The sequence below is a fragment of the Rana temporaria genome, chromosome 2 (assembly GCF_905171775.1).
Source record: "Rana temporaria chromosome 2, aRanTem1.1, whole genome shotgun sequence".
NCBI lineage: Eukaryota > Metazoa > Chordata > Amphibia > Anura > Ranidae > Rana > Rana temporaria.
Window position 1 is genome coordinate 310,499,970 of NC_053490.1, and position 27,308 is coordinate 310,527,277.

The 27,308-nt window shown below is 45.1% G+C and overlaps 1 protein-coding gene across 3 annotated transcripts in view; it reads right to left on the reverse strand.

Moving 5' to 3' along the window:
- Positions 1 to 1,193: 1,193 nt before the first annotated feature.
- Positions 1,194 to 27,308, reverse strand: part of LOC120927004 (zinc finger protein 22-like) — a 43,234-nt gene continuing 17,119 nt past the window's right edge. For all 3 annotated transcript variants that reach the window (XM_040337380.1, XM_040337379.1, XM_040337382.1), the window contains exons 3-5: positions 16,819 to 16,945; positions 7,977 to 8,090; positions 1,194 to 3,536 (exon numbers count right to left, since the gene is read on the reverse strand). In XM_040337380.1, the coding sequence (XP_040193314.1) occupies positions 2,791 to 3,536; positions 7,977 to 8,090; positions 16,819 to 16,945 (987 nt within the window). In that variant the 3' untranslated portion in view covers positions 1,194 to 2,790. The remainder of the gene's footprint in view (positions 3,537 to 7,976; positions 8,091 to 16,818; positions 16,946 to 27,308) is intronic.

Here is a 27,308-nt window from a genome sequence, read left to right on the forward strand (position 1 = left end):
AGTACAGCGATCTCCCCCACTGAGCTATTTTGTTCTGACAGAGGGACAACCCCATGTCAGAACACACTGGTCAGCATTCTCAGCCGTTGGCTGAGAGCGCTGATCGGATGACGATCAGCAGACCTTATTCAGTCATGTCCCTCCAACAGGCTTCTGTCAGACCTGCTGCTGTACACATGGGCTGAATGTTGGCTGGTTTCTATTGATCAGGCTAATGCCACCCAATATTCAGCTCGTGTCTATGGCCTTTAATAATGAAAGTGCAGCTGATCCATTTACCTGAAATTTGACATGTCAAAAAGCATATTAGTTCTCTCATTAGGCTCTAATGAATGACAATGTTGCTTGAACATTAGGTAGGCCATAGATGGTGCAACCACAGGTTGCAGGAAAAAAAATCACTCGATCTCCCCATTAATACAGCTAGCATTGAAGGGAGAATCCCTCCCGCAGGGGGGGGGCTGGCATAAGAGACATCCCTGCTGGATGAACAAAGATTATTGCTAGCAGCTATAGACCGCTGGCATTATTTGCATGCTGAAAATCCGACATGCTGGTTGTACCCACGTCAATTGAATGGGTACATTCAGCCTGCCCATAGATGGATTGAATCTACTGATGAATCAGCTGAGATTCAAACTATTTATGGCCAGCTTTTGTATTGCTGACCTCTCTACTCTTGGGCATGGTATAGGGATTGGACCCACTTTACTCATTCAATAAAAATAACCAATATTCTGCCAGGTCAAATGTGACAGGGGCACCCTGTGCAAAAAATGTACCGTCCTTGTCTTTTGATCCAGTTTTGTAAAATGTGTCCAGCAGTCTTCTTTTACACACCAATGCCACCATCTCTACTAGTTTTGGTGTTGTAGTGGGGCCAACTCTGAAGCTCCTGACAGTTACCAGTGTTTCTTTTCTCGCCTTTGCAGAATTTCTCACTGAAATCCTTTCGAGCAATACCAATTCCGGTAACTAGCAGCAGTGCAAAGGTAGGACACAGAGGGGAATTTTATAGCAACAAAGCTATGGCCTTAAAACTCTACCCAAAGTTAAAAATTACAGAACTTAAGTGGATTTTTTCATCCTGACCCAGGAATGTAACAAAATCAAACACCTAATTTTCAGATCTAAAACCATTTTACAAAATAAGCATACCTTTTTATGATTATATGCGAATATAATTTATTGTGTTTTTTTTTTACTTTTAACTTGTGATTCTTTGAAAAAAAAAAAAAAAAAAGTTTATACAAAGCTATATACATTGTCAACATTTACTATAGAGAATATTTTCTTACATCTATTTCCCCTGAGTGCATTCATACAAGAAGAGAAGTGTGTTGCACTTGGACACAGTAGACATTGTTATCAAGAAATGAAATATTTTACTCGTTGCAAGTCAAAAATTATCACCACCATTTTATTTTTCTGTCTACATATACAACTGGAGATAGTCGAAGTGACAGGGATATGGTAATAGTTAGGGCTTATTATCTGCTGCATTAGACTATTTCCAGTTAAAAATGAATGGAGTTTTTTACAAAGACAAAATTAGGTAAAGATCAGGAAAGATCACCAGTTACCAAATAGGAAAAGATAATCAGTTATACCTGTATAGAGAATAAATTAAAGGAAAAAGGAATGTTATGTGTTTACGTAAAATCTTCCACTCTAATATTTAAGTATTATGAAGACCAGGAATTCTGCTTTTTACCCAGCATATTTTGGAAATTATCGACATCCTTGGCACATTGGTGTTTAGTAGCTCTACCTTTGAAGACTGATTAATGCATATGAAAAAGGAACTACTCATTGTAGGATGCATGCCAGCAGGTTCAACGCCTACTGTTTAGTTAAAAACGCTTAGGACCTGACATACCTTAAATTATTATTTTTCAGCTACAGTGGTTTCTCACTGAATACCCATGGAATTCCTGTACTACACATTTTACAACATGATGTGGAGAGAAAATAAATTAAAAAGGGAAAACTTCCCTCTGTGATCCTTGATTCCGGATTAAAATTGCTAGTAAACTTGTGCCTTTAATTGTATGGAAACTGCTGTGGGTTAAAGTGCACTGTAAGTGACAACTAGTCTGAAAACACAGAAACAAAAAATTGTTTCCTGAAACATTGTTTTTTTTTTTCCATTCAAATAAAAATAATTTAAATAAGCAAAAAAAAAAAAAGCAGAACTCCATTACATAACTGTTCATATTGCATATATATTACTAACTTTTGAGTTTTTTTTCCTGGCGCTTTTAAGCAATAGGCCAGAGGTTGACCAAATAGAGTCCATCCAAAATTGAGCCATGATCTTTAAAAGGTTTAAGCTAGTCAAGGGTACAGCCCGCCCCCCTGATTGCCTCTAATCCTGGCATTCGTCTTGAGCACCTGGCTTTTTATTTATTTTTTCAAAAACAAGCCGAGTTTTCCAAGGTTCCATCACCTTTCACTCCGAGTCCATTCTTGGCTTGCCCACACACAACAGCGCCTGAGCAGAAGGTTGTAAAACACAGCATCAAGAGAAGCGGCTGCAGTCCCCACCCAATATGCCTGCAAGAAGCCAGCAAAATACAACCCTACTGGGCTCAAACTCTTTCACATAGATAAAACTGATTAAATGTTATGACTGTAGCACAGGTGTAACATTTCCTGGAGAGCATTAGCACTTGATTGATTTTAATAGTTGCCTAGAATTACTCTTTAAGCCCGTTTAAGTCAAACTAAATATTTGGCAATGCATGAAGTAAAATCATAGTACGCTGATTAATTCAAAGGAGACATTTTCTAAATTTTGGTGTGAACCCTCCTGTGTCTGATGAGATGTGAACTGCGGAAGAAGCATTTGCCACACTCGTTGCAGGTATAGGGCCGTTCTCCTGTGTGAACTTTTTGGTGCCTAACGAGATCAGAACTGTGGCGGAAGCTCTTGCTGCACTCGGTACAGACATAGGGACGCTCTCCTGTATGCACTCTCCTATGTATGATGAGATTGGAGCTATTTATGAAGCTTTTCCCACACTCGGTGCACACGTACGGACGCTCTCCAGTGTGAATTCTCTGGTGCATTACAAGGTAAGCACTACTAATGAAACTCTTGTTGCATACTTTGCACACATGTGGTCTTTCACCTGTGTGAGTTCTCTGATGGATGATCAGACTGGCATTCTGGGTAAAACACTTGCCACAAACTGAGCAGAGGAAAGATCTAGCTGGCTTAGCCACTTTTGTTTCTGAGTTAGCTTTGGCTTTATTGCCCGTTAAAGTGGCATCAGCTCCTTCGGCATTTGTGCTTCCACTCATCACGTATTTCCTTCTTCGGCGACCTCTCTGTGTTCTTGTTTCAGTTATCTTTTCTTCCTGTGTTTCATGCTTTATAGATTTTTCCTTTGCATTTTTCATTGCAAGCGTTGATATGTATTGTTTCTTTAAAATGGTGTTGGAATTTGATGGACTTTCACAAAGCAATGTTTCATTTTCATTCTCTTCTTTTGGGACCTTGGGTGCTTTACTTGCTTCTGTCGATTTGTCACCTGATGGAGGAAATAATTGAAAATAAATTTGTGCTAAAACTGGGTCCATCATGTCAGTTAATCAAGTTACTAAGGCAGAGTTTTCTATAATTGTTTTCCCTTTTTTAGTTGGTTTCCACAGACTTTTTCTCAAAGTATATGACATTGTGGCAATAAGAATATATAACTAAGGCAGGCCAATTCACAGAGTGATTTTCTTTCCTGCAACTATGGGTTTTGCCAACAGCACAAATACTGCTGACAGAGGAATCCCTCCCACCAAGCCATTGTACTCTCCTGGTGGGGGGCAGTGGAAGCCATCCATGCCAGGAAACGACAGTGATTATTGCTAGCGGCTATACCAAACGCTAGTGATAATCGTATGTAAAATTCGGCAGGCTGTTTGTACCCAAGTTGATCTTTGGTCAACTTGGTACATTCAGCCTGCCCGTATATGGTTTGAATCTTGGCTGGTTCCTACTGAGATTTGAACCGTCTATGGCCGACCTAAGGGGCATATTTACACATACAGGCAAATCTATACACAATAATAAGTATACATTCAAATAAGCAATTAACTTCTCTGGTGACAGGTACAGAGGAAAAACAAATTGGGCTGAAACTCTTTTACTAATTCAGCTCCAATGTGTTGCAAATTGCAAGAGTAAGGTATATTTACTTTGCCAAGTAAAGCTGGCCGTAGTTGGGCCACTTTTTTAAATGTTATTTCCTATCCAGACAAGGGTAATTTACTGATCAGAGCTGCAGTCACTTATCAAATAAAAATTTTCCAACATCTTATTAGACAAAAGTTGAATCGACACCTGTCAAGTGGGAACGTCACAGAAAAATTGAGTGAAAACTGTCAGAGGGATCGAAATTTGACTGGTCATTGCTGAACTGGCTGCATTTCTATCCATTTATGGCCAGCTTAAAATTTCATTTAGCTTTATCTTATTTTACAAAGCTAAGTGAAAATGCACTTTGCAAAGAATATCCAATCATGTGCATGGACAATTAAGACAAAGGCTTTTTGCTCACATATGACTGGATGACTGAAGGCAGTAAAACTTCACTTCATTAATTAAGCTAAATGGAAATTCACTTTGCAATTATAAAGACCAGTTAGCTTATTGAATGAGGTTAAACTGTGCCGACTTCAATCATTTAATCATGTGCATGTAAAAAATCCTTTTTTTTTAAATTATTATTATTATTCTACTTCTATCGCAATGACTGTAAAACTAGAGTTAGTTACTTGGTAACTCCATTACCATTTATGTTACAGGACAGCACATGAGAGAGTGACTTCACCACCTAAAACAGGAAACAAATTCGCAATCAAAAAAAAAAAAAAAAGGAGCACAGTTACCTAGTGTCCTCAGTAGTAAGGAAGAACCAAAGGTAACTAATGGAATAACATAATACCCCAATACAACACAGAATATAGGGTGGGAGTCCATGCTAACTATAATTTTCTCATTTCATCTTCCAGGACAGAACATCAGAGGACATTATAGAAATAACCTATTCGGTGGATTACTGCTTCCCTGGAACTATATCACAAAATTATCCCAATACTTTGCAGTGCGACTTGCATCAATACAAAATGAATGGGTGCAAATCGCACTGCAAAGAATCACATGCATTTTGAACAGGAATGCTGTGCGATTCTGAATCACATGCAATTTCTCCTGCTGGTGTGCGTCTACTCACAGTACATATCTGGAATGAAATCAGGGTGCTCACAGAGCTGGAGGAGATGTAGAGGCAGTCCGCCTCCAAGCTGACATCACTTCTGCCCTATACTCACGGGGTCTCAGAACGTCACCTCCAGCCCTATGAAGCACCTCATTCGGCCCCGATTTTCTACAGATATGTACTGTGAGTTTTAACATTTAAACTGTTTAAACTGACTAAATGGCACTTTAATCCCTTTACACATTTATTTTCAGTGCAATTTGCGCCAATTTGTTTGTATTGATGTAAATCGCACTGCAAAGTATCAGTACACAGTATCGGCTAGAACTTGACCAAAAGTATCTATACTCCTGCTTGCCAATAAAACAAATGGTATCAGTGCAACCCAATTCAATACAGTGCAAACGTTTTTGATAAATATATGTGTGAAAACATGCAAAATTTCAATGCCAATTTAAATCCTGCAGGAATATAAATAACTAGATAAAAAAAAAAAAAAAAAAATCAATGATCAATGTGTCACAAACAAATATAACATGAAAAGGTTCAGAAAAAAGTGAAATAAAAGTACATTTCTTCTATTATGTAATGGTGCACTCCAAAACCACCAAATTGCATGGAAAGTACTGAAAATTCCAACATAAACATGTGCCCTCCACCGCACTGAAAGCCTCTTGCCGCATCAATGGGATCCTCATTACAGAGATTAAAAACGAGCATTGTATACTGACTGTCCAAAGGCCAACTGAGTCAGGACCCAAGATCGCACTGGCTTCTAATGTCTTATGTGCCGCAAACAACTACCTGCACTGACATCCCTCTATTCAGCTTCCTCCATGCAGACGTTATCGGCATGGAGTATAAGAAAAAAAACTAATGAGACTTTCCTGTGAGCACGGCTTCTCTCCCGAGGCTGCTGTGTGCTGTACCGTGGGGAAAAAAATTAAAAAAATCTTCTCCCTTGCAGTGGGGCACTACCTGCACTGTTTGGTCAACTGCTCATTGAGGTCTAGGGGATTTGGATTTTTACATACACAATTCTCAAGCTCCTCCAAGCTTCTAGACTGATCCCCATAGCATCTTCTCCTTATTCTCTGGTGGTCCAATGTCCTCTGAAGTTATTAAGACCAATTCAGTCTCAATAGCTCTGCACTGGATGTGAGCTAGTCAAGGGGCAGTTCACTGCTGGAGCATGGGGAAGAGCTATCTGCTTGGGGAGCTAGGATCAGGCAAGTTAAATAGTTTCACCATACCGTAGACATAAACAAACAAGCAACCCCTGCAGTGCAGGCGCAGCCCCATTGCAAGGGAATAGTTCTAGTTTTCCTAGTGTTTGGCTTTAATCTAAACAAGCAGCCTGGGCCTAGGATCCAAAGTGGCTCTGCAGGGACGTGTGCAAAGGTACTTGCAAGCACCAGGATTTGCCTGAACCATTTATGGTCTGGTCTAAATCTTTTTCTCTTTTTACAATCTTACCTGTTAATCCAACCTATGTATGATTTGGTCTTGTGGAAAAGTTAATTATCTGAGAAGGAACCATCTGGATTGATCTGCTACACAGGCTGCTAACAAGCATGTAGGAAGTTCTATATCAGAAACCCCAAAATATTTGATGTTAAATGTCTTAAAGCGGAGGTCTGCCCATCGCTGCAAAAATTAAAAGCCAGCAGCTGTGCATACTGCAGCTGCTGACTTTTAATAAAACACTTACCTGTCCTGGAGTCCAGCGATGTCGACACTGCAGCTGATGTTTTCATCAACTGTCGGGTGCATGCCGCCTCCATTGCGAGTAAGGGAACCCAACAGTAAGGCTCCGCTCCTCTCTCCTACTGGCTCAGCGGCCGGGGAAGGAGGAGGGAGCCCAGGCAGTAACGTCAATACCCGCGGCTGAGACTTCCAGAAGTGGGAACAGTATACCTGTATTAGACAGGTATGTTGTCCCCCCCAAAGGTGCCAAATGTGGCACTGAAGGGGGGAGGAATACAACGAGTGAAAGTTCCACTTTTGGGTAGAACTCCGCTTTAAGACAAATGAAGCGCTGATGGAAATTAATACTTTGAATGTATCTAAACAGTTCTTCCATTTTGGCTAAAATGTATACAGTGAAATCAGAGGATATGCTTACTGTGAATGTAAACATAATAAAAAAAAAAAAAAAAAAATGACAACAGATTACTTACTCAAGCAGTCTAACTCACACGCACATTGTTAAAAGAATTAAAACTTGATATAGTTTTAATACATTTTTTTAACAAATTCAAGTGCATAGTTTAATTCCACAATGGCATCCTCCATTTGCTTCCCTGAGTGACCCCATACATATTTACTTGATTTGATACTTGTGCAGACACATCCATCAAAGTAGAAGTCCACCCCAACACTAAAATCCCTGCATCTACAGACATCCATAATCTAACACTAACCTATCTAGCAGTGTAAAGAAGAAATCAGTATACATACCTTTTTTTAAGCCGATCCGACGCTGAGCTGTCAGCTGCAGCGTCGCTGTGTAGGCGGGTGCAGAGGACACAGCCGACAACGGAAGCCCCATAGTAAGTCTATGGGTGAAGTCACTCCCCATTCATTTTACAGCCATTGTCAACTGTGTCCTCTGCAGAGCTTCCGTCGCCGGAGACCGGATCGGCTTCAGAACAGGTATGTATACTGATTTCTTCTTTACAGAGTTAGTGTTAGAATGTGGATGTCTGTAGATGCAGGGATTTTAGCGTTAAGGTGGACTTGCACGTTAAGAATACTCACTTGTGGAAGGACCCATTCTGCAGTTCCTCTTCTGAGAATACAAATTGCTCTTTACACATAATTCTTCTCCTTGGTGAATACGGGACATAATCTCTGGCTTTACATAGATATAACCTGTTAGTAAAAAGATAGGAATTATATGTCAAATTCATTAGCAGGTAATTCCACAAGCAATGAACATCATAAATATGCAAATTTCAGTAACCAGATTACAGCATGCTGTATTCAGATTAGCAGAGCTACATGATTTCTAATAGGTTTCTATGGGTTACTGCACATCCAATTTACAATGCTGTAATATATAACCCCAATGTTTGAGCTGTCCCCTTATAAGGCATTAGTAATTAGCCCATCAAATGTCAAAAGCTCGATTATTTGTCAAGATAAAGCAATGTGGATGTATGGACATGGTTGCAATTTTGCCAAGTCAAAGAAATTCTGTTATTAAAAGACTAACCTATCAAGGACAAATCTGACTCCCATCAGCCATAACATTGTGCCCACTTATGGTTAAAGTGAATAACATTGATTACTACCTTACAAATGCACCTGAAAGTGGTGGGATATGTTCGGAAGCAAATGAACAGGTTGTCCCTGAAGTTATTGTGTTGAGAGCAGAAGAAATATGGTCAAGTATAGGGATTTGAGCGACTTTGACAAAAGGTCAAACTGTAATGGCTAGATGACTGGGTCAGGGTAACTCCAAAACTGCAGCTCTTTTGGGATGTTCCCAGTCTGCAGTGGTCAGAACCTACCAAAAATGGTCAAAAAAATGGTGAATGGTGAATCAGCAACAGGGTTAGGGGCAGCCAAGGCTCATTAATGCACATGGAAAGGAAAGGCTGGCTTGTGTGGTCCATTCCAAAAGAAGAGCTACTGTAGCTCAAATTGCTGAAATAGTTCATTCTAGTTCGGATAAGTATCGGCAGATACCACAACATACCTTCCGAGGTCTAGTGCAGTCCATGCCTTGATGGGTTATGGTGGGTTGTCATAATCCTATGCTATATATTGCATATGAGATTAAAGGGGTTGTAAAGGTTTGTTTTTTATTTTCTAAATAGGTTCCTTTAAGCTAGTGCATTGTTGGTTCACTAACCTTTTCCTTCGATTTCCCTTCTAAATGTTTTTTTTTCTTTGTTTTCTTTGTCTGAATTTCTCACTTCCTGTTCCTCCTCAGTAAGGTGTTCAGTAAGCTGTTCTAAATGACTTTCCACCGCTCGGATGATGGTGGAAAGCTTACTGAGGAGAAACAGGAAGTGAGAAATTCAGACAATGAAAAAAAAAATTCGAAGGGAAATCGAAGGAAAAGGTAAGTGAACCAACAATGCAATAGCTTAAAGGAACCAATTTAGAAAATAAAAGACGAACCTTTACAACCCCTTTAAGGTATTTAAGACAACTTACAAAAATGTTTGTCAGAGTAAAATAAATAAGCACATCTCTGTAATGTATGCACAATTCCATGTTTAACTCCCTTAAAGTGGATTATAAAGGTTTTGTTGTTATTTCAACAAACATACATATACTTACCTTCACTGTGCAGTTAGTTTGGCACAGAGTGGCCATGATTTTGGACTTCTGGGGTCCCCTGGCGGCGCTGGTAGCGCCTCCCTACATCATATAACCTGTCTAACTTGTGGGCGCACTCCCGAGTCCAGCATTCAGCGTTCATAGACAGCCACCCGGTCATTGGATTTGATTGACAGCAGCGGGATCCAATGGCTGCACTGCTATCAATCTATCCAATCAAGAGCCAAAAAAACTGGCAGAGGAGATGAACGCGTCTCCGGCGGGGGAATACTGGACTCAGGTGAGGAAAAAAGAGATTTTTAATACAGCTTAAAATCTTTTTCTTGGAGTACATCACGGGATACAGAGCGGCATTCATTACTATATGGGTTATATGGAGTACCTTCAGGTGATGGACACTGGCAATCTCAAACAGGAAATGCCCCTCCCTATATAACCCCCTCCCATAGGAGGAGTACCTCAGTTTTGTAGCAAGCAGTATGCCTCCCAAAATGGTCCTCAAAAGAGGGGTGGGAGCTCTGTGTCCCGTGATGTACTCCAAGAAAAAGATTTTACAGGTAAGCTGTATTAAAAATCTATTTTTCTTTATCGTTACATCACGGGACACAGAGCGGCATTCATTACTATATGGGATGTCCCAAAGCAATGCTTACAATGAGGGGAGGGAGAACATCTCCAAGACAAAAGGATTTAATTTAGAGAAATACTCAAATCATAATAAATCCAACTTAGTTGAGAAAAATAATCTTAAATTTTAAATTTAACTCAAAAAAGAGGAGCCCCCGGAATCCGAGGGTCTCAAACTGCAGCCTGCAGCACTGCCTGCCCAAAGGCTGTATCAGAATTCCTTCTTACGTCCAACTGGTAGAATTTTGTAAACGTGTGGACAGAAGACCAGGTTGCCGCCTTGCAAACTTGAGCCATAGAGATCTGGTGGTGTGCTGCCCAGGAGGCACCCATGGCCCTAGTAGAATGAGCCCTTAATGATACTGGAGGAGGCAACCCTTTCAAGCCGTAGGCCTGAGTGATTAATTGCTTAATCCACCTAGAAATGGTGGACTTTGCAGCTGCCTGCCCCTTCTTGGGCCCATCCGGTAAAATGAACAGCACATCTGTTTTCCGGATCTTCTTTGTAGCTTTAAGATAGGCCTTCATGGCCCTGACAATATCCAAGGTATGCAGCAACCCTTCCCTTCTGGAAGTAGGTTTAGGGAAGAAGGATGGTAATACCAAATCCTGGTTCAAATGAAAACTGGATATAACCTTCGGTAGGAAGGAAGGATGAGGGCGGAGAACGACCCTGTCCTTATGAAAAATAAGATATGGTTCCTACCAGGATAAGGCCGCCAGTTCCGATACTCTTCTTGCGGAAACTATGGCGACCAAAAATACTAACTTCCTTGTCAGTAAAACCAAAGGAATTTCAGCCAACGGCTCAAACGGTTGTTTCTGTAAACTTGACAGAACAAGATTTAAATCCCACGGACAAAGCGGGGATTTAACTGGAGGTTTAATACGTAAGACCCCTTGAAGGAAGGTCTTAACCAGCGAGTGGGTGGCCAGCGGGTGGAGGATCGGACCTTGCGATAGCAGGTCTGGCCGTAGAGGAAGAGTCCAAGGGTCTCCCACTACCATCCTTAGGATTAGTGAGTACCATGCCCTTCTGGGCCATGCTGGAGCTACCAGGATGACTGGTATGTGCTCCACCCGGATCCTGCGCAGCAGGCGGGGTAGTAACTGGAGCGGGGGAAACGCATAAAGAAGTTTGAACTGATGCCAAGGGCAAACCAACGCATCGGTTCCGCAGGCCATCGGATCCCTTGAGCGGGACATGAACCTGTCTAGCTTCTTGTTGAGTCTCGATGCCATGATATCCACGTCCGGCACTCCCCATCTTTGGCAGAGTGCTTGAAAGATTTGTGGATGCAGAGACCATTCCCCCGGCAATAGAGTCTGGCGGCTTAAGAAGTCCGCCTGAAAGTTGTCCACTCCTGGAATGAATATTGCCGATATGCAGGGCACATGAGCCTCTGCCCATAGGAGAATCAAGCTCACCTCTCTCTGAGCGGCTTGACTCCTGGTTCCCCCTTGGTGATTTATGTATGCCACGGCCGTGGCATTGTCTGATTGAATTCTCACCGGGAACCCCTGCAATTTTGACGTCCAAGCCCTGAGGGCTAGTCGAACAGCTCTGAGCTCCAAGATGTTGATGGGCAACTGCTTCTCTGGCTTTGCCCAAGTACCTTGGCGAGTGCAACCATCCAAAATTGCTCCCCAGCCCGTCAGGCTGGCGTCTGTGGTCACTATCTTCCAAGCCACTGGGCTGAAAGACTTCCCCTTCAGTAGATTCTGAGGGTCTAACCACCAACACAGACTTTGTCGGACTCTTGATGAGAGCGGCAACGGGATATCCAAGGCCTGTGGCCTTCTGCTCCATGCTGACAGGATGGCTGTCTGCAGGATGCGAGTGTGGCTCTGGGCGTATGGTACCGCCTCGAATGTGGCCACCATCTTGCCTAGTAACCTCATACATAGGCGAATAGTCAGTTCCTTCTTGCTTAGAACCAGTAGGATTAATTCCTTGATGGCTTTGACCTTCCTCAGAGGTAGAAACACTCCTTGTTGTTCTGTGTCTAATCTCATGCCGAGATATTCCAACTGCCTTGTGGGCAGGAAAGCTGACTTTTCTCGATTTAGGACCCAGCCGAACTTCTCGAGGTATTGGACCGTGAGGGCCACTGCTCGCTCCAAGCCGGGAGACGAGTGATCTATGACTAGGAGGTCGTCCAGGTATGCTAGGATCGTGACCCCTTGGATCCTTAGCTTGGCTAGGATTGGAGCTAGGACCTTCGTGAACACCCGGGGGGCCGTAGCCAACCCGAAGGGAAGCGCCACGAATTGGAAATGACGCGAAGCCACCATGAAGCGTAGATATCTTTGATGTGGCTGATAAATTGGAACATGAAGGTAGGCATCCTTTATGTCTATGGACGCCATGAAGTCGTCCTTTTGGAGTGTGGCAGCTGCTGACCGCACGGATTCCATCCGAAATGAGCGGACTTTTAGGTATGCATTTACCATCTTTAGGTCCAAAATTGGCCTGACATCTCCATTGGACTTTGGGATGATGAATAGGTTGGAGTAGAAACCCAGTCCCTGTTCCAGGACTGGTACCTCTACTATTACTTCCTGGGAAAGTAGATGATTTAATGCCGACATTAATGCGGCTCCCTTCTCCGGATCGTTTGGAATCCTCGACGCCTGAAAATGAGGAGGAGGAAACTTTAGGAAATCTAATTTGTAGCCCGTGGCCACGGAAGACCGTACCCACTCGTCGGGAATGCTGGCTTCCCAGACCTCTGAAAAGAGTCGCAGCCCTCCCCCCACCTTCGTGGGTGGGGGCGCCCCTTCATAAGGTCGGCTTGGGGGCTGGTTTTGCTGGTTTGCGAAACCACTGCTTTCTGCCTCTAGCAGCCTGTCCTTGTGACTTGCTGTTGAAGCCGAAGTTTGCTTTCGCAGGAGGCCGTCGATACTGTTTGGCATTAGAGGGCCCCTGCCCAGGGGAGTACTGTCGTTTAAACGCAGGCCCCTGAAACTTCTTCTTAGTTGGCAAGAGAGTACTTTTGCCGTTTGAAATGGTCTGAATGTATTTATCTAGGTCTTCTCCGAAGAGTCGTCCTCCATGGAAGGGGAACCCTACCAGGAGCTTCTTGCATGGGGGCTCGGCCTCCCAGCTTTTTAACCATAAGAGTCTTCTCATGTGGATAAGGGATAACGATAAACGTGACGCTTGCTGGATAGAATCCTTAATTGCGTCTACCGTAAAACATATGGCCTTAGGGACATCCGAAAATTCTTCTGCCTGCTGGGCAGGAATAAGTTTAAGCATCTGCTTAATTTGATCCGATAATGCTTGAGCAACCCCAATCGCAGCCACAGCTGGCTGTACTACTGCCCCTGCAGTAGTGAAGGAGTTCTTAAGTAGTGCTTCCAAGCGTTTATCAACTGGATCCTTGAATACCTGTATGTTTTCTACAGGGCATGTTAACGATTTGTTAATACATGAGATGGCTGCGTCCACTGCAGGAGTAGCCCATTTCTTGGAAAATTTATCTTCCATAGGATATAGGGCAGAGAATCTTTTAGGTGGTAAGAAGATTTTATCTGGCTTGTTCCAATCTTGGAACAAAACTCCCTCTAGTAGAGGGTGGATCGGAAACACTGCATTGCTTTGAGGCGCCCTCAGTGAGCCCAAAGCTGAAACCGTCGATACCTGGAGATCTGGTACTGGCAAGTTGAATGCATTATGGACCAAGTCCGTTAAGGCTTGAATCCACCAGCTCTCCCCTTGGGAGACTGCTCCAGACTCCTCTGTATCCGGATCTTCGATCCCTGAACCTACTTGGTCCTTGTCCAAGAGGTCGTCCAATTCCCCTGAGGAAAGGACTTCCTCTTCTGAGGGTCCGCGCTCGGGCGACGGAGATCTAATCCGTTTACTGCCCCGCATAGCTGTGGCTATCATTTTTCCCATTCTTTTCTCCATCTCCTTTAAAGAGGTGAGTAATACCTCGTCCGTGACTATCTTAGGGTTGGACTGACCCACGCCAGCTCTAGCCCCAGATCCCAATGGCCCCAAGGCTCCCTGTGGGGAAAGCAGCGGCATAACTTTGTCCGAGACCTCAGACTCTCTGGGGGAATCCCCACCTCTTGTACCCTCTGACCCGGATGCCATGGTACAATACCAAGGTACACCTGCTAGCTTATTGGTACTTGGAACTATAAATAGTTAATTGCCCAAACACCTGTTTGGGGGATAAAAAATGACTTTTTTTTTTTTTTTTTTCAATCTTTTTCTTTTTTTTTTTTTCAAATCCAGGAAAGAAAAAACATTTTGTCCCCCTGCGTAGTATTGCAAAGAAAAACTATGAGATGGAAAAGAAACAGCCTATTTCTAGGCTTGAAAACAGTCTTCTGAAGACTGCAATATCCTTTTTGGCCACTGTGTGTCCTCGGCGCCCCGTGCTGCCGCTCTGGTCTTTCCTCCCCAGTTCCAATGTATCGAATGAGCTGTTTGGAACGAAAAAGGAAGGGCCGCCCCTTCCTTAAGCCACTGACCCGCCCTTCCCCCCTCAGCTAAACGGCGCGAATTGCGCCTATAACACGTGAATGCGCGCGCGCCCGCCGATAGGGGGGGGGGGGTTGGGGGGAAGGGAGCCTCTCTGCTCCAGCTGGAACCACGAGGAGGTCAGCGTTATGCCTGCTTGCAGGCTCAGAGGAGGAAGACTGATGGAGCATCGCCTGGAGGCTTGCAGGTAAGCACAGCTCTCTGACACACACATACACTTTATATCACACAGGCCCCACTCAATGCTTTTCCAACACTACAAGGGAGGTCACTTCTTATGGGGAATAATACACATAGAGCCATCCTATCATTAAGATATGTGACTAGTTTGCCAGATGCAGCGCATAACTTTAGGCATGTCCCCTGTGACCCCCCAGAAAAAAACCTGCTAAGAACCAAGTTCCGCAAGTTTTCCCCTCACTTACCTGCTCCATGCCGCAGGACTTTGCCAAGCAAGAGGCCCAATCTTCCCCCATCTCCGTGGGGATGTCTAGACCTTCAGGCCCTGGGATCCTATGAAGGATCCACTGTCCTGGGCCCATATAGCACTCTGGCAACAGAAACATTAGGCACCCAAAGGTTTCTAAGTTCTGGGCCCAGGGTCCAGCTCTCTAAAAAGAAAAGCATTATGGGCTATACCCCAAGGGTTTGGGGTCCGGTTACTGACCACTTTAGCGCTGAGGCCTTTGGACAGAACCGGTTAGCTCACCTAATCCCAAGGATGCGGAGGCAAGCTAAACCATGACCAACACCTAAGACACTGGCGTAAAAACTGAGGTACTCCTCCTATGGGAGGGGGTTATATAGGGAGGGGCATTTCCTGTTTGAGATTGCCAGTGTCCATCACCTGAAGGTACTCCATATAACCCATATAGTAATGAATGCCGCTCTGTGTCCCGTGATGTAACGATAAAGAAACTAGGGGGGCTGGGGAGCCGGTCAGTGACAGAAGTTTTTTCACCTTAATGCATAGGATGCATTAAGGTGAAAAAAAAAACATTTTTAACAACCCCTTTAAGTATATCAAATACCTGTTGATTTGCAGTATATACAGTGTGCTCCTAACATCCTGTTTGGGCTTGCAACATAATGCCTTTTTTTAGCACTGAAATCACAACCAACATTGCCAGCCCTGCCTGCTGGACTACAGAACTCTCCCACTCCCTCAATCCACATGCATTCCAAGCAAAACAATGCTGCTCCCTTAAAAAGTTTACAGGACATGCCCACACACTGTGTAAGGGAAGGCACCTTGGGAGATGTAGTTGTGGGGGTTCGCCTACTGCTAACCTCCCAGCAGCTTTCCCTGAAAACATCCTATAAACCTGGTAAAGAAGTCACAGTGAGTAATAAAAGTTTTTATTTTTTTTGCTGCGTGAACCATGTAAAAGAAAACAAAATAATGCTGGAACATGTTCTAGTGGGAGACAGGCAAGTTTAGGGTAAATATGGGTAATGCTTGGATATACTCTTTAAATTAGCCAGCAGACCAAACTAGGGCTGCAACTAACGATTATTTTCATAATCGATTAGTTGGCCGATTATTGTTTCGATTAATCGGATAATAGCCTAAAAAAAAAAATAGCATTTTAATTTTTTTTGGGCCAATTTGTTGTTGGGCAGATTACAAAACACAAATTGCCGCAAAAACGCATTACATACTTTTCTGCAGCTTCTCCATTGAAGTATATTAAACCAAAAAACACAAAATAGCACCGTTTTGCGTTAAAAAGTCCTTGCCCTTTCCAAATAAGCAGCAGCTGAAAAAAAATCATGGATGTAAACGTGTGTGTCCCATAGGAAAACATGTAAATGAACTGTAGTGTGTTTCTGCAAAAAACACCAAAAAACAAAGGTGTGACCCAGGACTGAGATGTTTAGTAACATAATGGGGTTAAAAAAACAAAAATAAGTACAAAAAAGAGCAAATAATCACTACTGTAAGGGGTTAATTTTTTTACTGTGGGACAGTGAAAGTAATATTTACAGTAGCCATTTGCTTTTTTGTACTATAAAGGGCTAAATTTTGTTTTTTTTAACCCCATTATGTTACTGGCCGATTAATAGATTATGAAAATTGTAATCGATTAATTTCATAATCAATTAGTTGTTTCGGCCCTAGACCAAACCAATAAATACAGCTACCTTATCTTCACCAGGCTAACTGTCAGTAAATCTTCTTACCCACTAAGGTTGGGGTCTGGTGGATTTCAGTCGGTTCATTTTTACAAGATTTGTTTTGTCTTTCTTCAAATGACTCCAACTCTTCCACTGAGAAACGGACGGTGACATTATCAGATTTCATTGGTTCCTGTAATGAAAAACAGAGCTTGTTACCTACATTTTCTGGAAACGCAAGAAAATGTGGCACAAATTACCTTAAACAGGAAACGCAAAGCTCACAGACAATAAAAGAACAAGCAATTATGTGCCACATGATACGTGATAAGAAACCAATATAAATATAACATAATTCATATAAGACTATGGAACGCTTCCTGATGACGTAAAATCTTACCAAGCGTACGTCAAGACGAGCCTTGGTCACGCCACTTCCAGTCCCTTTGGTCTGTGTGCGGGGCGAGGTGGAATGCACGCCAGTTACGAGTAAAAGCCGCAAGATGCCATTCGGCCACTAGACACGCATGCAGCCTCTGTGCCGGGTTAAGGCACTTTACATGTAAGCAAGCTATTTGGCATTTTTTTTTTTTTTTTTAAAGTGTATTTTGTGCGTGTACTCGAGAGAGGAGCCGGACTGCAGGAGTTGGGAGTAGGCAGGCCTCCCCCAGAGGCAATCTGCCACCTTTCTCCATGCCCCGGGTGGCAATGGCGGGTGTGAGGGGGTCCTCCCACACAGCCCGCCCGCCCTACCTGCTCCGCTTTGAAGCCCAACGGGGCAGAGGGACTCCCTATAAGGGAGTGAGAGGATTTTGCCCGCTCAACCAGCCCCGTTAGTCCTTCGCCTCTCTTTTTTTAGAGACCACGTGGTCAAAGTGCGTGCATGTTAACCCAATTTCGAGTGCGTGTAAGTGTGGTGGTTTTTGTGGGAGGGGGGCGGGCGTACTAAGCGCAGGCTTACCTCGCATAGCACACCCACCGGGAGCCGGGCTGAGACCACCAAACTCAATTCAGACCTACTTTTTAGGTAAAGTGGTCAAATACACCTGGTAAGCAGGATTTATACTTGAGCACTTTGGGTGACCAATTGTTCAGTTGGTGAAGGCTTATTTCTTGAATTCCTTTGAGAAGATTCATCACAAGACAAGTCACATTTGTTTAGGACTTTTATATTATCCTTTTTATAACCATTTGACGAACTGTTGAATTATTAATTATCAATATATTATCATTTTTTTTTAGTTATATGTTTGAATGAAGTTTAATATCTTATATGAATTATGCTATATTTATATTGGTTTCTTATCACGGATCACGTGGCACATAATTGTTTGTATTTTCTAAAATTTGTAGCTCTATTTGGTTGGAAAAAATTAACTTTTTTGAATTAAAAAATAAGACAACAATAAATTTGGGCCAATATTTTTTATATATTGTGAAAGATAATGTTACGCCGAGTAAAATGATACCAAACATGTCACGCTTACAAATTGCGCCCGCTCGTGGCATGGCGTCAAACTTTTACCCTTAAAAATCTCAATAGGCGACGTTTAAAAATTTATATAGGTTGCATTTTTTGAGCTACAGAGAAGGTCTAGGGCTAGAATTATTGCTCACGCTCTAACGATCGCGGCGATACTTCACTTGTGTGGTTTGAACACCGTTTTCATATGCGGGCGCTACTCACGAATGCCTTCGCTTCTGCGCGCGAGCTCGACGGGACGCTTTAAAAAAGAAAAAATAGATTTTTAATACAGCTTACCTGTAAAATCTTTTTCTTGGAGTACATCACGGGACACAGAGCGGCATTCATTACTATATGGGTTATATGGAGTACCTTCAGGTGTAGACACTGGCAATCTCAAACAGGAAATGCCCCTCCCTATATAACCCCCTCCCATAGGAGGAGTACCTCAGTTTTGTAGCAAGCAGTATGCCTCCCAAAATGGTCCTCAAAAAAGAGGGGTGGGAGCTCTGTGTCCCGTGATGTACTCCAAGAAAAAGATTTTACAGGTAAGCTGTATTAAAAATCTATTTTTCTTTATCGTACATCACGGGACACAGAGCGGCATTCATTACTATATGGGATGTCCCAAAGCAATGCTTACAATGAGGGGAGGGAGAACATCTCCAAGACAAAAGGATTTAATTTAGAGATATACTCAAATCATAATAAATCCAACTTAGTTGAGAAAAATAATTTTAAATTTAACTCAAAAAAGAGGAGCCCCCGGAATCCGAGGGTCTCAAACTGCAGCCTGCAGCACTGCCTGCCCGAAGGCAGTATCAGTATTCCTTCTTACGTCCAACTTGTAGAATTTTGTAAACGTGTGGACAGAAGACCGGGTTGCCGCCTTGCAAACTTGAGCCATAGAGATCTGGTGGTGTGCTGCCCAGGAGGCGCCCATGGCTCTAGTAGAATGAGCCTTTAATGATACTGGAGGAGGCAACCCTTTCAAGCCGTAGGCCTGAGTGATTAATTGCTTAATCCACCTAGAAATGGTGGACTTTGCAGCTGCCTGCCCCTTCTTGGGCCCCTCCGGTAGAATGAACAGCACATCTGTTTTCCGGATCTTCTTTGTAGCTTTAAGATAGGCCTTCATGGCCCTGACGATATCCAAGGTATGCAGCAACCCTTCCTTTCTGGAAGTAGGTTTAGGAAAGAAGGATGGTAATACCAAATCCTGGTTCAAATGAAAACTGGATATGACCTTCGGTAGGAAGGAAGGATGAGGGCGGAGAACGACCCTGTCCTTATGAAAAACAAGATATGGTTCCTTACAGGATAAGGCCGCTAGCTCCGAAACTCTTCTTGCGGAAACTATGGCAACCAAAAATACTAACTTCCTTGTCAGTAGAACCAAAGGAATTTCAGCCAACGGCTCAAACGGTTGTTTCTGTAAACTTGACAGAACAAGATTTAAATCCCACGGACAAAGCGGGGATTTAACTGGAGGTCTAATACGTAAGACCCCTTGAAGGAAGGTCTTAACCAGCGAGTGGGTGGCCAGCGGCCGCTGAAACCACACTGACAGAGCAGAAATCTGTCCTTTGATTGTGCTTAATGCCAATCCTTTATCCACTCCTAGCTGGAGAAAACTTAATACTCTATCGATGGTAAATTTGCGAGAAAAGCCATCGCTTGGACTCACACCAGCCTACATAGGCCTTCCAGACCCTGTAATAAATCACCCTAGAGACCGGTTTCCTGGCTCTGATTAGGGTAGAGACTACTTTCTGAGACAGACCTCTACCCCTGAGAATCAGGGATTCAGCTTCCAGGCCGTCAAATTTAGATGCCGTAAGGCAGGGTGGAGGATCGGACCTTGCGATAGCAGGTCTGGCCGTAGAGGAAGAGTCCAAGGGTCTCCCACTACCATCTTTAGGATGAGTGAGTACCATGCCCTTCTGGGCCATGCTGGAGCTACCAGGATGACTGGTATGTGTTCCACCCGGATCCTGCGCAGCAGGCGGGGTAGTAACTGGAGCGGGGGAAACGCATAAAGAAGTTTGAACTGATGCCAAGGGCAAACCAACGCATCGGTTCCGCAGGCCATCGGATCCCTTGAGCGGGATATGAACCTGTCTAGTTTCTTGTTGAGTCTCGATGCCATGATATCCACGTCCGGCACTCCCCATCTTTGGCAGAGTGCTTGAAAGACTTGTGGATGCAGAGACCATTCCCCCGGCCATAGAGTCTGGCGGCTTAAGAAGTCCGCCTGAAAGTTGTCCACTCCTGGAATGAATATTGCCGATATGCAGGGCACATGCGCCTCTGCCCATAGGAGAATCAAGCTCACCTCTCTCTGAGCGGCTTGACTCCTGGTTCCCCCTTGGTGATTTATGTATGCCACGGCCGTGGCATTGTCTGATTGAATTCTCACCGGGAACCCCTGCAATTTTGACGTCCAAGCCCTGAGGGCTAGTCGAGCAGCTCTGAGCTCCAAGATGTTGATGGGCAACTGCTTCTCTGGCTTTGCCCAAGTACCTTGGCGAGTGCAACCATCCAAAATTGCTCCCCAGCCCATCAGGCTGGCGTCTGTGGTCACTATCTTCCAAGCCACTGGGCTGAAAGACTTCCCCTTCAGTAGATTCTGAGGGTCTAACCACCAACACAGACTTTGTCGGACTCTTGATAAGAGCGGCAACGGGATATCCAAGGCCTGTGGCCTTCTGCTCCATGCTGACAGGATGGCTGCCTGTAGGATGCGAGTGTGGCTCTGGGCGTATGGTACCGCCTCGAACGTGGCCACCATCTTGCCTAGTAACCTCATACATAGGCGAATAGTCGGTTCTTTCTTGCTTAGAACCAGTAGGATTAATTCCTTGATGGCTTTTACCTTCCTCAGAGGTAGGAACACTCCTTGTTGTTCTGTGTCTAATCTCATGCCGAGATATTCCAACTGCCTTGTGGGCTGGAAAGCTGACTTTTCTCGATTTAGGACCCAGCCGAACCTCTCGAGGTATTGGACCGTGAGGGCCACTGCTCGCTCCAAGCCGGGAGACGAGTGGTCTATGACTAGGAGGTCGTCCAGGTATGCTAGGATCGTGACCCCTTGGATCCTTAGCTTGGCTAGGATCGGAGCTAGGACCTTCGTGAACACCCGGGGGGCCGTAGCCAACCCGAAGGGAAGCGCCACGAATTGGAAGTGACGCGAAGCCACCATGAAGCGTAGATATCTTTGATGTGGCTGATAAATTGGAACATGAAGGTAGGCATCCTTTATGTCTATGGACGCCATGAAGTCGTCCTTCTGGAGTGTGGCAGCTGCTGACCGCACGGATTCCATCCGAAATGAGCGGATCTTTAGATATGCATTTACCATCTTTAGGTCCAAAATTGGCCTGACATCTCCATTGGGGATGATGAATAGGTTGGAGTAGAAACCCAGCCCCTGTTCCAGGACTGGCCGGAATCCGAGGCGGATCGTTTGGAATCCTCGACTCCTGGAAATGAGGAGGAGGAAACCTTAGGAAATCTAATTTGTAGCCTGTGGCCACGGAAGACCGTACCCACTCGTCGGGAATGCTGGCTTCCCAAATCTCTGAAAAGAGTCGCAGCCTTCCCCCCACCTTCGTGGGTGGGGGCGCCCCTTCATAAGGTTGGCTTGGGGGCTGGTTTTGCTGGTTTGCGAAACCACTGCCTTTTGCCTCTAACAGCCTGTCCTTGTGATTTGCTGTTGAAGCCGAAGTTTGCTTTTGCAGGAGGCCGTCGATACTGCTTGGCATTAGAGGGCCCCTGCCCAGGGGAATACTGTCGTTTAAACGCAGGCCCCTGAACCTTCTTCTTAGTTGGCAAGAGAGTACTCTTGCCGTTTGAAATGGTCTGAATGTATTTATCTAGGTCTTCTCCGAAGAGTCGTCCTCCATGGAAGGGGAACCCTACCAGGAGCTTCTTGCATGGGGGCTCAGCCTCCCAGCTTTTTAACCATAAGAGTCTTCTCATATGGATAAGGGATAACGATAAACGTGACGCTTGCTGGATAGAATCCTTGATTGCGTCTACCGTAAAACATATGGCCTTAGGGACATCCGAAAATTCTTCTGCCTGCTGGGCAGGAATAAGTTTAAGCATCTGCTTAAATTGATCCGATAATGCTTGAGCGACCCCAATCGCAGCCACAGCTGGCTGTACTACTGCCCCTGCAGTAGTGAAGGAGTTCTTAAGTAGTGCTTCCAAGCGCTTATCAACTGGATCCTTGAACACCTGTATGTTTTCTACAGGGCATGTTAACGATTTGTTAACACATGAGATGGCTGCGTCCACTGCAGGAGTAGCCCATCTTTTGGAAAATTTTTCTTCCATAGGATATAGGACAGAGAACTTCTTAGGTGGTAAGAAGATCTTATCTGGCTTGTTCTAATCTTGGAACAAAACTCCCTCTAATAGAGGATGGATCGGAAACACAGCATTGCTTTGAGGCGCCCTCAGTGAGCCCAAAGCTGAAACCGTCGATACCTGGAGATCTGGTACTGGCAAGTTGAATGCCCTATGGACCAAGTCCGACAATCCTTGAATCCACCAGCTCTCCCTCAGGGAGACTGCCCCAGACTCCTCTGTATCCGGATCTTCGATCCCTGAACCTACTTGGTCCTTGTCCAAGAGGTCGTCCAATTCCCCTGAGGAAAGGACCTCCTCTTCTGAGGGTCCGCGCTCGGGCGACGGAGATCTATTCCGCTTACTGCCCCGCATAGCTGCGGCTATCATTTTACCCATGCTTTTCTGCATCTCTTTTAAAGAGGTGAGTAATACCTCCTCCGTGACCATCTTAGGGTTGGACTGACCCGCGTCAGCTCCAGCCCCAGATCCCGATGGCCCCAAGGCTCCCTGTGGGGAAAGCAGCGGCATAGCATTGTCCGAGACCTCAGACTCTCTGGGGGAATCCCCACCTCTTGTACCCTTGTTTTTTGATGCCATGGTACAATACCGAGGTACACCTGCTACTTATTGGTACCTGGGACTTATAAATAGTTAAATGCCCAAACACCTGTTTGGGGGATAAAAAATGCTTCCTCTCCCCTAGATGACACTTTTTTTTTTTTTTTTTTTTCAAATCTAGGAAAGAAAAAACATTCTGTCCCCCTGAGTAGTATTGCAAGAAAAACTATGAGATGGAAAAGAAACAGCCTATTCCTAGGCTTGAAAACAGTCTTTCTGAAGACTGCAATATTCTTTCTGGCCACTGTGTGTCCTCGGCGCCCTGTGCTTGCCGTTCTGGTCTTTCCTCCTCAGTTCCAAAGTATTGAATGAGCTATATGGAACAAACAAGGAAGGGCCGCCCCTTCCTTAAGCCACTGACCCGCCCTTCCCCCCCAGCAATCTCAAACAGGAAATGCCCCTCCCGACAGGGGGGGGGTGGGGTTGGGAGGAAGGGACCTCTCTGCTCCAGCAAACTGCAGCCTGCAGCCTGGAACCATGAGGAGGTCGGCGTTTTGCCTGCTTTGCAGGCCGTGAGGAGGAAGACTGAATGGAGCATCGCCTGGAGGCTTGCAGGTAAGCACAGCTCTCTGACACACACATATACTTTTATATCACAGGCCCCACTCAATGCTTTTCCAACACTACAAGGGAGGTCACATCTTATGGGGAATAATACATAGAGAGCCATCCTATCTTTATGATATGTGACTAGTTTGCCAGATGCAGTGCATAACTTTAGGCATGTCCCCTGTGACCCCCCAGAAAAAACCTGCTAAGAACCAAGTTCCGCAAGTTTTTCCCCTCACTTACCTGCTCCATGCCGCAGGACTTTGCCAAGCAAGAGGCCCAATCTTCCCCCATCTCGGTGGGGATGTCTAGACCTTCAGGCCCTGGGTTCCTATGAAGGATCCACTGTCCTGGGCCCATATAGCACTCTGGCAACAGAAACATTAGGCACCCAAAGGTTTCTAAGTTCTGGGCCCAGGGTCCAGCTCTCTAAAAAGAAAAGCATTATGGGCTATACCCCAAGGGTTTGGGGTCCGGTTACTGACCACTTTAGCGCTGAGGCTTTTTTGGACAGAACCGGTTAGCTCACCTAATCCCAAGGATGTGGAGGCAAGCTAAACCATGACTAACACCTAAGACACTGGCGGAAAAACTGAGGTACTCCTCCTATGGGAGGGGGTTATATAGGGAGGGGCATTTCCTGTTTGAGATTGCCAGTGTCTACACCTGAAGGTACTCCATATAACCCATATAGTAATGAATGCCGCTCTGTGTCCCGTGATGTACGATAAAGAAAATGTTGTTTTCTTATTTATTTTTATTTATTTTATAGTTTTTTACACTGAAATAAAAAAAAAAAATGTATCACTTTTATTCCTATTACAAGGAATGTAAACATCCCTTGTAATAGAAAAAAGCATGACAGGTCCTCGTAAATATGAGATCTGGGGTCAAAAAGACCTCCGATCTCATATTTACACTTACATGCAAAAAAAAAAAAACGTCACTTCCGCCCAGCAATGCTATGGGGACGGGTGGGGGCCATCTTGCCCTCACTCGCATCCCCACACAGCAGGCAGCAGGACCCAATCGCCTCCGCCGCTACCGACGGCTCCGGTAAGAGGCGGAGGGCGCGGAAAAGCGGAAGGAGGGGGGCGAATCCGCAGCTGAGACCGCCGTTATCGTTGACAGGACCGCTCACTGAAGAGATGGATATCTCAGTTGTGGCAGTAGCTGCTGCTGTTACCGAGATATCCATCTTTAAAAACAGGACGTACATATACAGTGGGCGGTCGTTAAGTGGTTAAAGAACTAAAAGGCAAACAGTAGAACATACCACAAAAAAGTTTGAACCCATAATCACTGAAATATGGACGGGAATTTCAGATTTCTGGAAATTGAGTTACCGGGTAAGTCTCGTTTTCCCCAAATCATCTTCCAATACAGCACATGATAGGATAAGCAATAAATAACCTACTAGGGTTGGGGGGGGGTGGAGCTACCACTTGCAGAACCCATTTCCTAAAGGTTCAGGCCTCATTCACATCTTGATATTCTGGGTACTCATTTCTGCGGGTGTTCCCAGAAACAGACAAAAATGTGCATCACGCTTGAAGTGCCATTAAAGGGGTTGTAAAGGTTTGTATTTTTCAAGTAGGTTCCTTTAAGCTAGTGCATTGTTGGTTCACTTACCTTTTCCTTCGATTTCCCTTCTAAATGTTTTTTTTCTTTGTCTGAATTCCTCACTTCCAGTTTCTCTGTTGTGTTGAACAACCATATGAAAGTTGAATCAGGTGGCAGCTCTGAAAAACAGTTCAGGCTAACCACTAGTTTTTGTCCTTGCTGAGGCTAAAGACCTGTGAAATTAACACTAATATCACTGGGATATACAGTGTGCTCCAAAATTATGTATCTGATCAACTGACGTAGACGGTTATTTACGAAAGGCAAATCCACTTTGCACAGAAAGTGCACTTGGAAGTGCAGTCGCTGTAGATCCGAGGGGGACATGCAAGGAAAATAAAAAACAGCCCCATTAGCTTGCACATAATTGGATAATAAATTGATTTCAGATCTACCCTCTGATTTACAACGACTGCATTTCCAAGTGCACTTTCCATTTGTAATGCAAAGTGGATTTGCCTTTCGTAAATAACCCCCATGGTGCTCTTTGATCCCTTATAGGTGTGCAACGGATCAAAAAACTCACGGTTCGGATCGTTCCTCGGATCAGGAGTCACGGATCGGATCATTTTTCGGATCGGCAAAAAAAAAAAAAATCTCCCCCCCACTGTAATATCCACATGTCCCCCCCCCCCACCAACTATAGTTCCCCCTCAGTGCAGACACCCCCCCTCCTCTCAGTACAGTGACCCCCTCCTCAGTACAGTGACCCCCCCCTCCTCACAGTGATCCCCCCCTCCTCACAGTGACCCCCCCCTCTGTACAGTGATCCCCCCCCTCCGTACAGTGACCCCCCCTCCTCAGTACAGTGACCCCCCCTCCTCAGCAGTGACCCCCCCCTCAGTACAGTGACCCCCCTCAGTACAGTGACCCCCCCCTCAGTACAGTGACCCCCCCTCCTCAGTACAGTGACCCCCCTCCTCAGTACAGTGACCCCCCCTCCTCAGTACAGTGACCCCCCCTCCTCAGTACAGTGACCCCCCCTCCTCAGTACAGTGACCCCCCCTCCTCAGTACAGTGACCCCCCTCCTCAGTACAGTGACCCCTCAGTACAGTGACCCCCCCTCAGTACAGTGACCCCCCCTCAGTACAGTGACCCCCCCTCAGCTAGTACCGACAGGCACTCCCCGAGCGGTGTGTCCGAGTGCGGGCTCCTCCTCTGTGGGTGTAAACAGAGGAGGGCCGCCGCCGGGTGTACCAAGATGGCCGCGGCTCCGGAGCTAGGCCGAAGCCGCGGCCTTTCCTAATGTTACGGCGGCGGCTCCGGAGCTAGGCCGAAGCCGCGGCCTTTCCTAGCGTTATGGTCGCGGCTCCGGAGGTAGGCCAAAGCCGCGGCCATAACATTAGGAAAGGCTGCGGCTTCGGCCTAGCTCCGGAGCCGCCGCCGTAACATTAGGAAAGGCCGCGGCTTCGGCCTAGCTCCGGAGCCGTGGCAATCCGCGGATCACAGTGTGGGGGTGATCCGTTGCACCCCTAATCCCTTAGCAACTCTATTGGGTCCTCCTAATAGTACAAACAAGCTGTTTAATTGTTTTCATAGTTTGGATTTTCATAAGATAAAATAGTATGGCTTGGCATACACCTAAAAACACATAAAAAGCGGATTCCGATCATTGGATGGGTTTAAAAACAGGGAAGAAATTACTATTTCCTATGTCCTAAGAACCTGGAGTGAGTTTAAAGCGGAACTTTACCCACAACAACTTAATAGAAAACTTGTGGTGCACCAAAATTTCGGCTTCCGAAAATTATCGCCTGAAAACTGTGTTCCTGGCTCCTCCCTCCTGCCCCCAGAGCAAGCAGCTGGCTTTGGGGGCTCCTGAGCTTCTGCTTTGTGTGTCTGTTCCGACACAAAGACGGGGCTCGCACCCACCCCCTCTCTCTCTCCTCACTGGCTTTAATTGACAGCAACAGGGGCCAATGGCATCTCAATCAATGAGGAGGA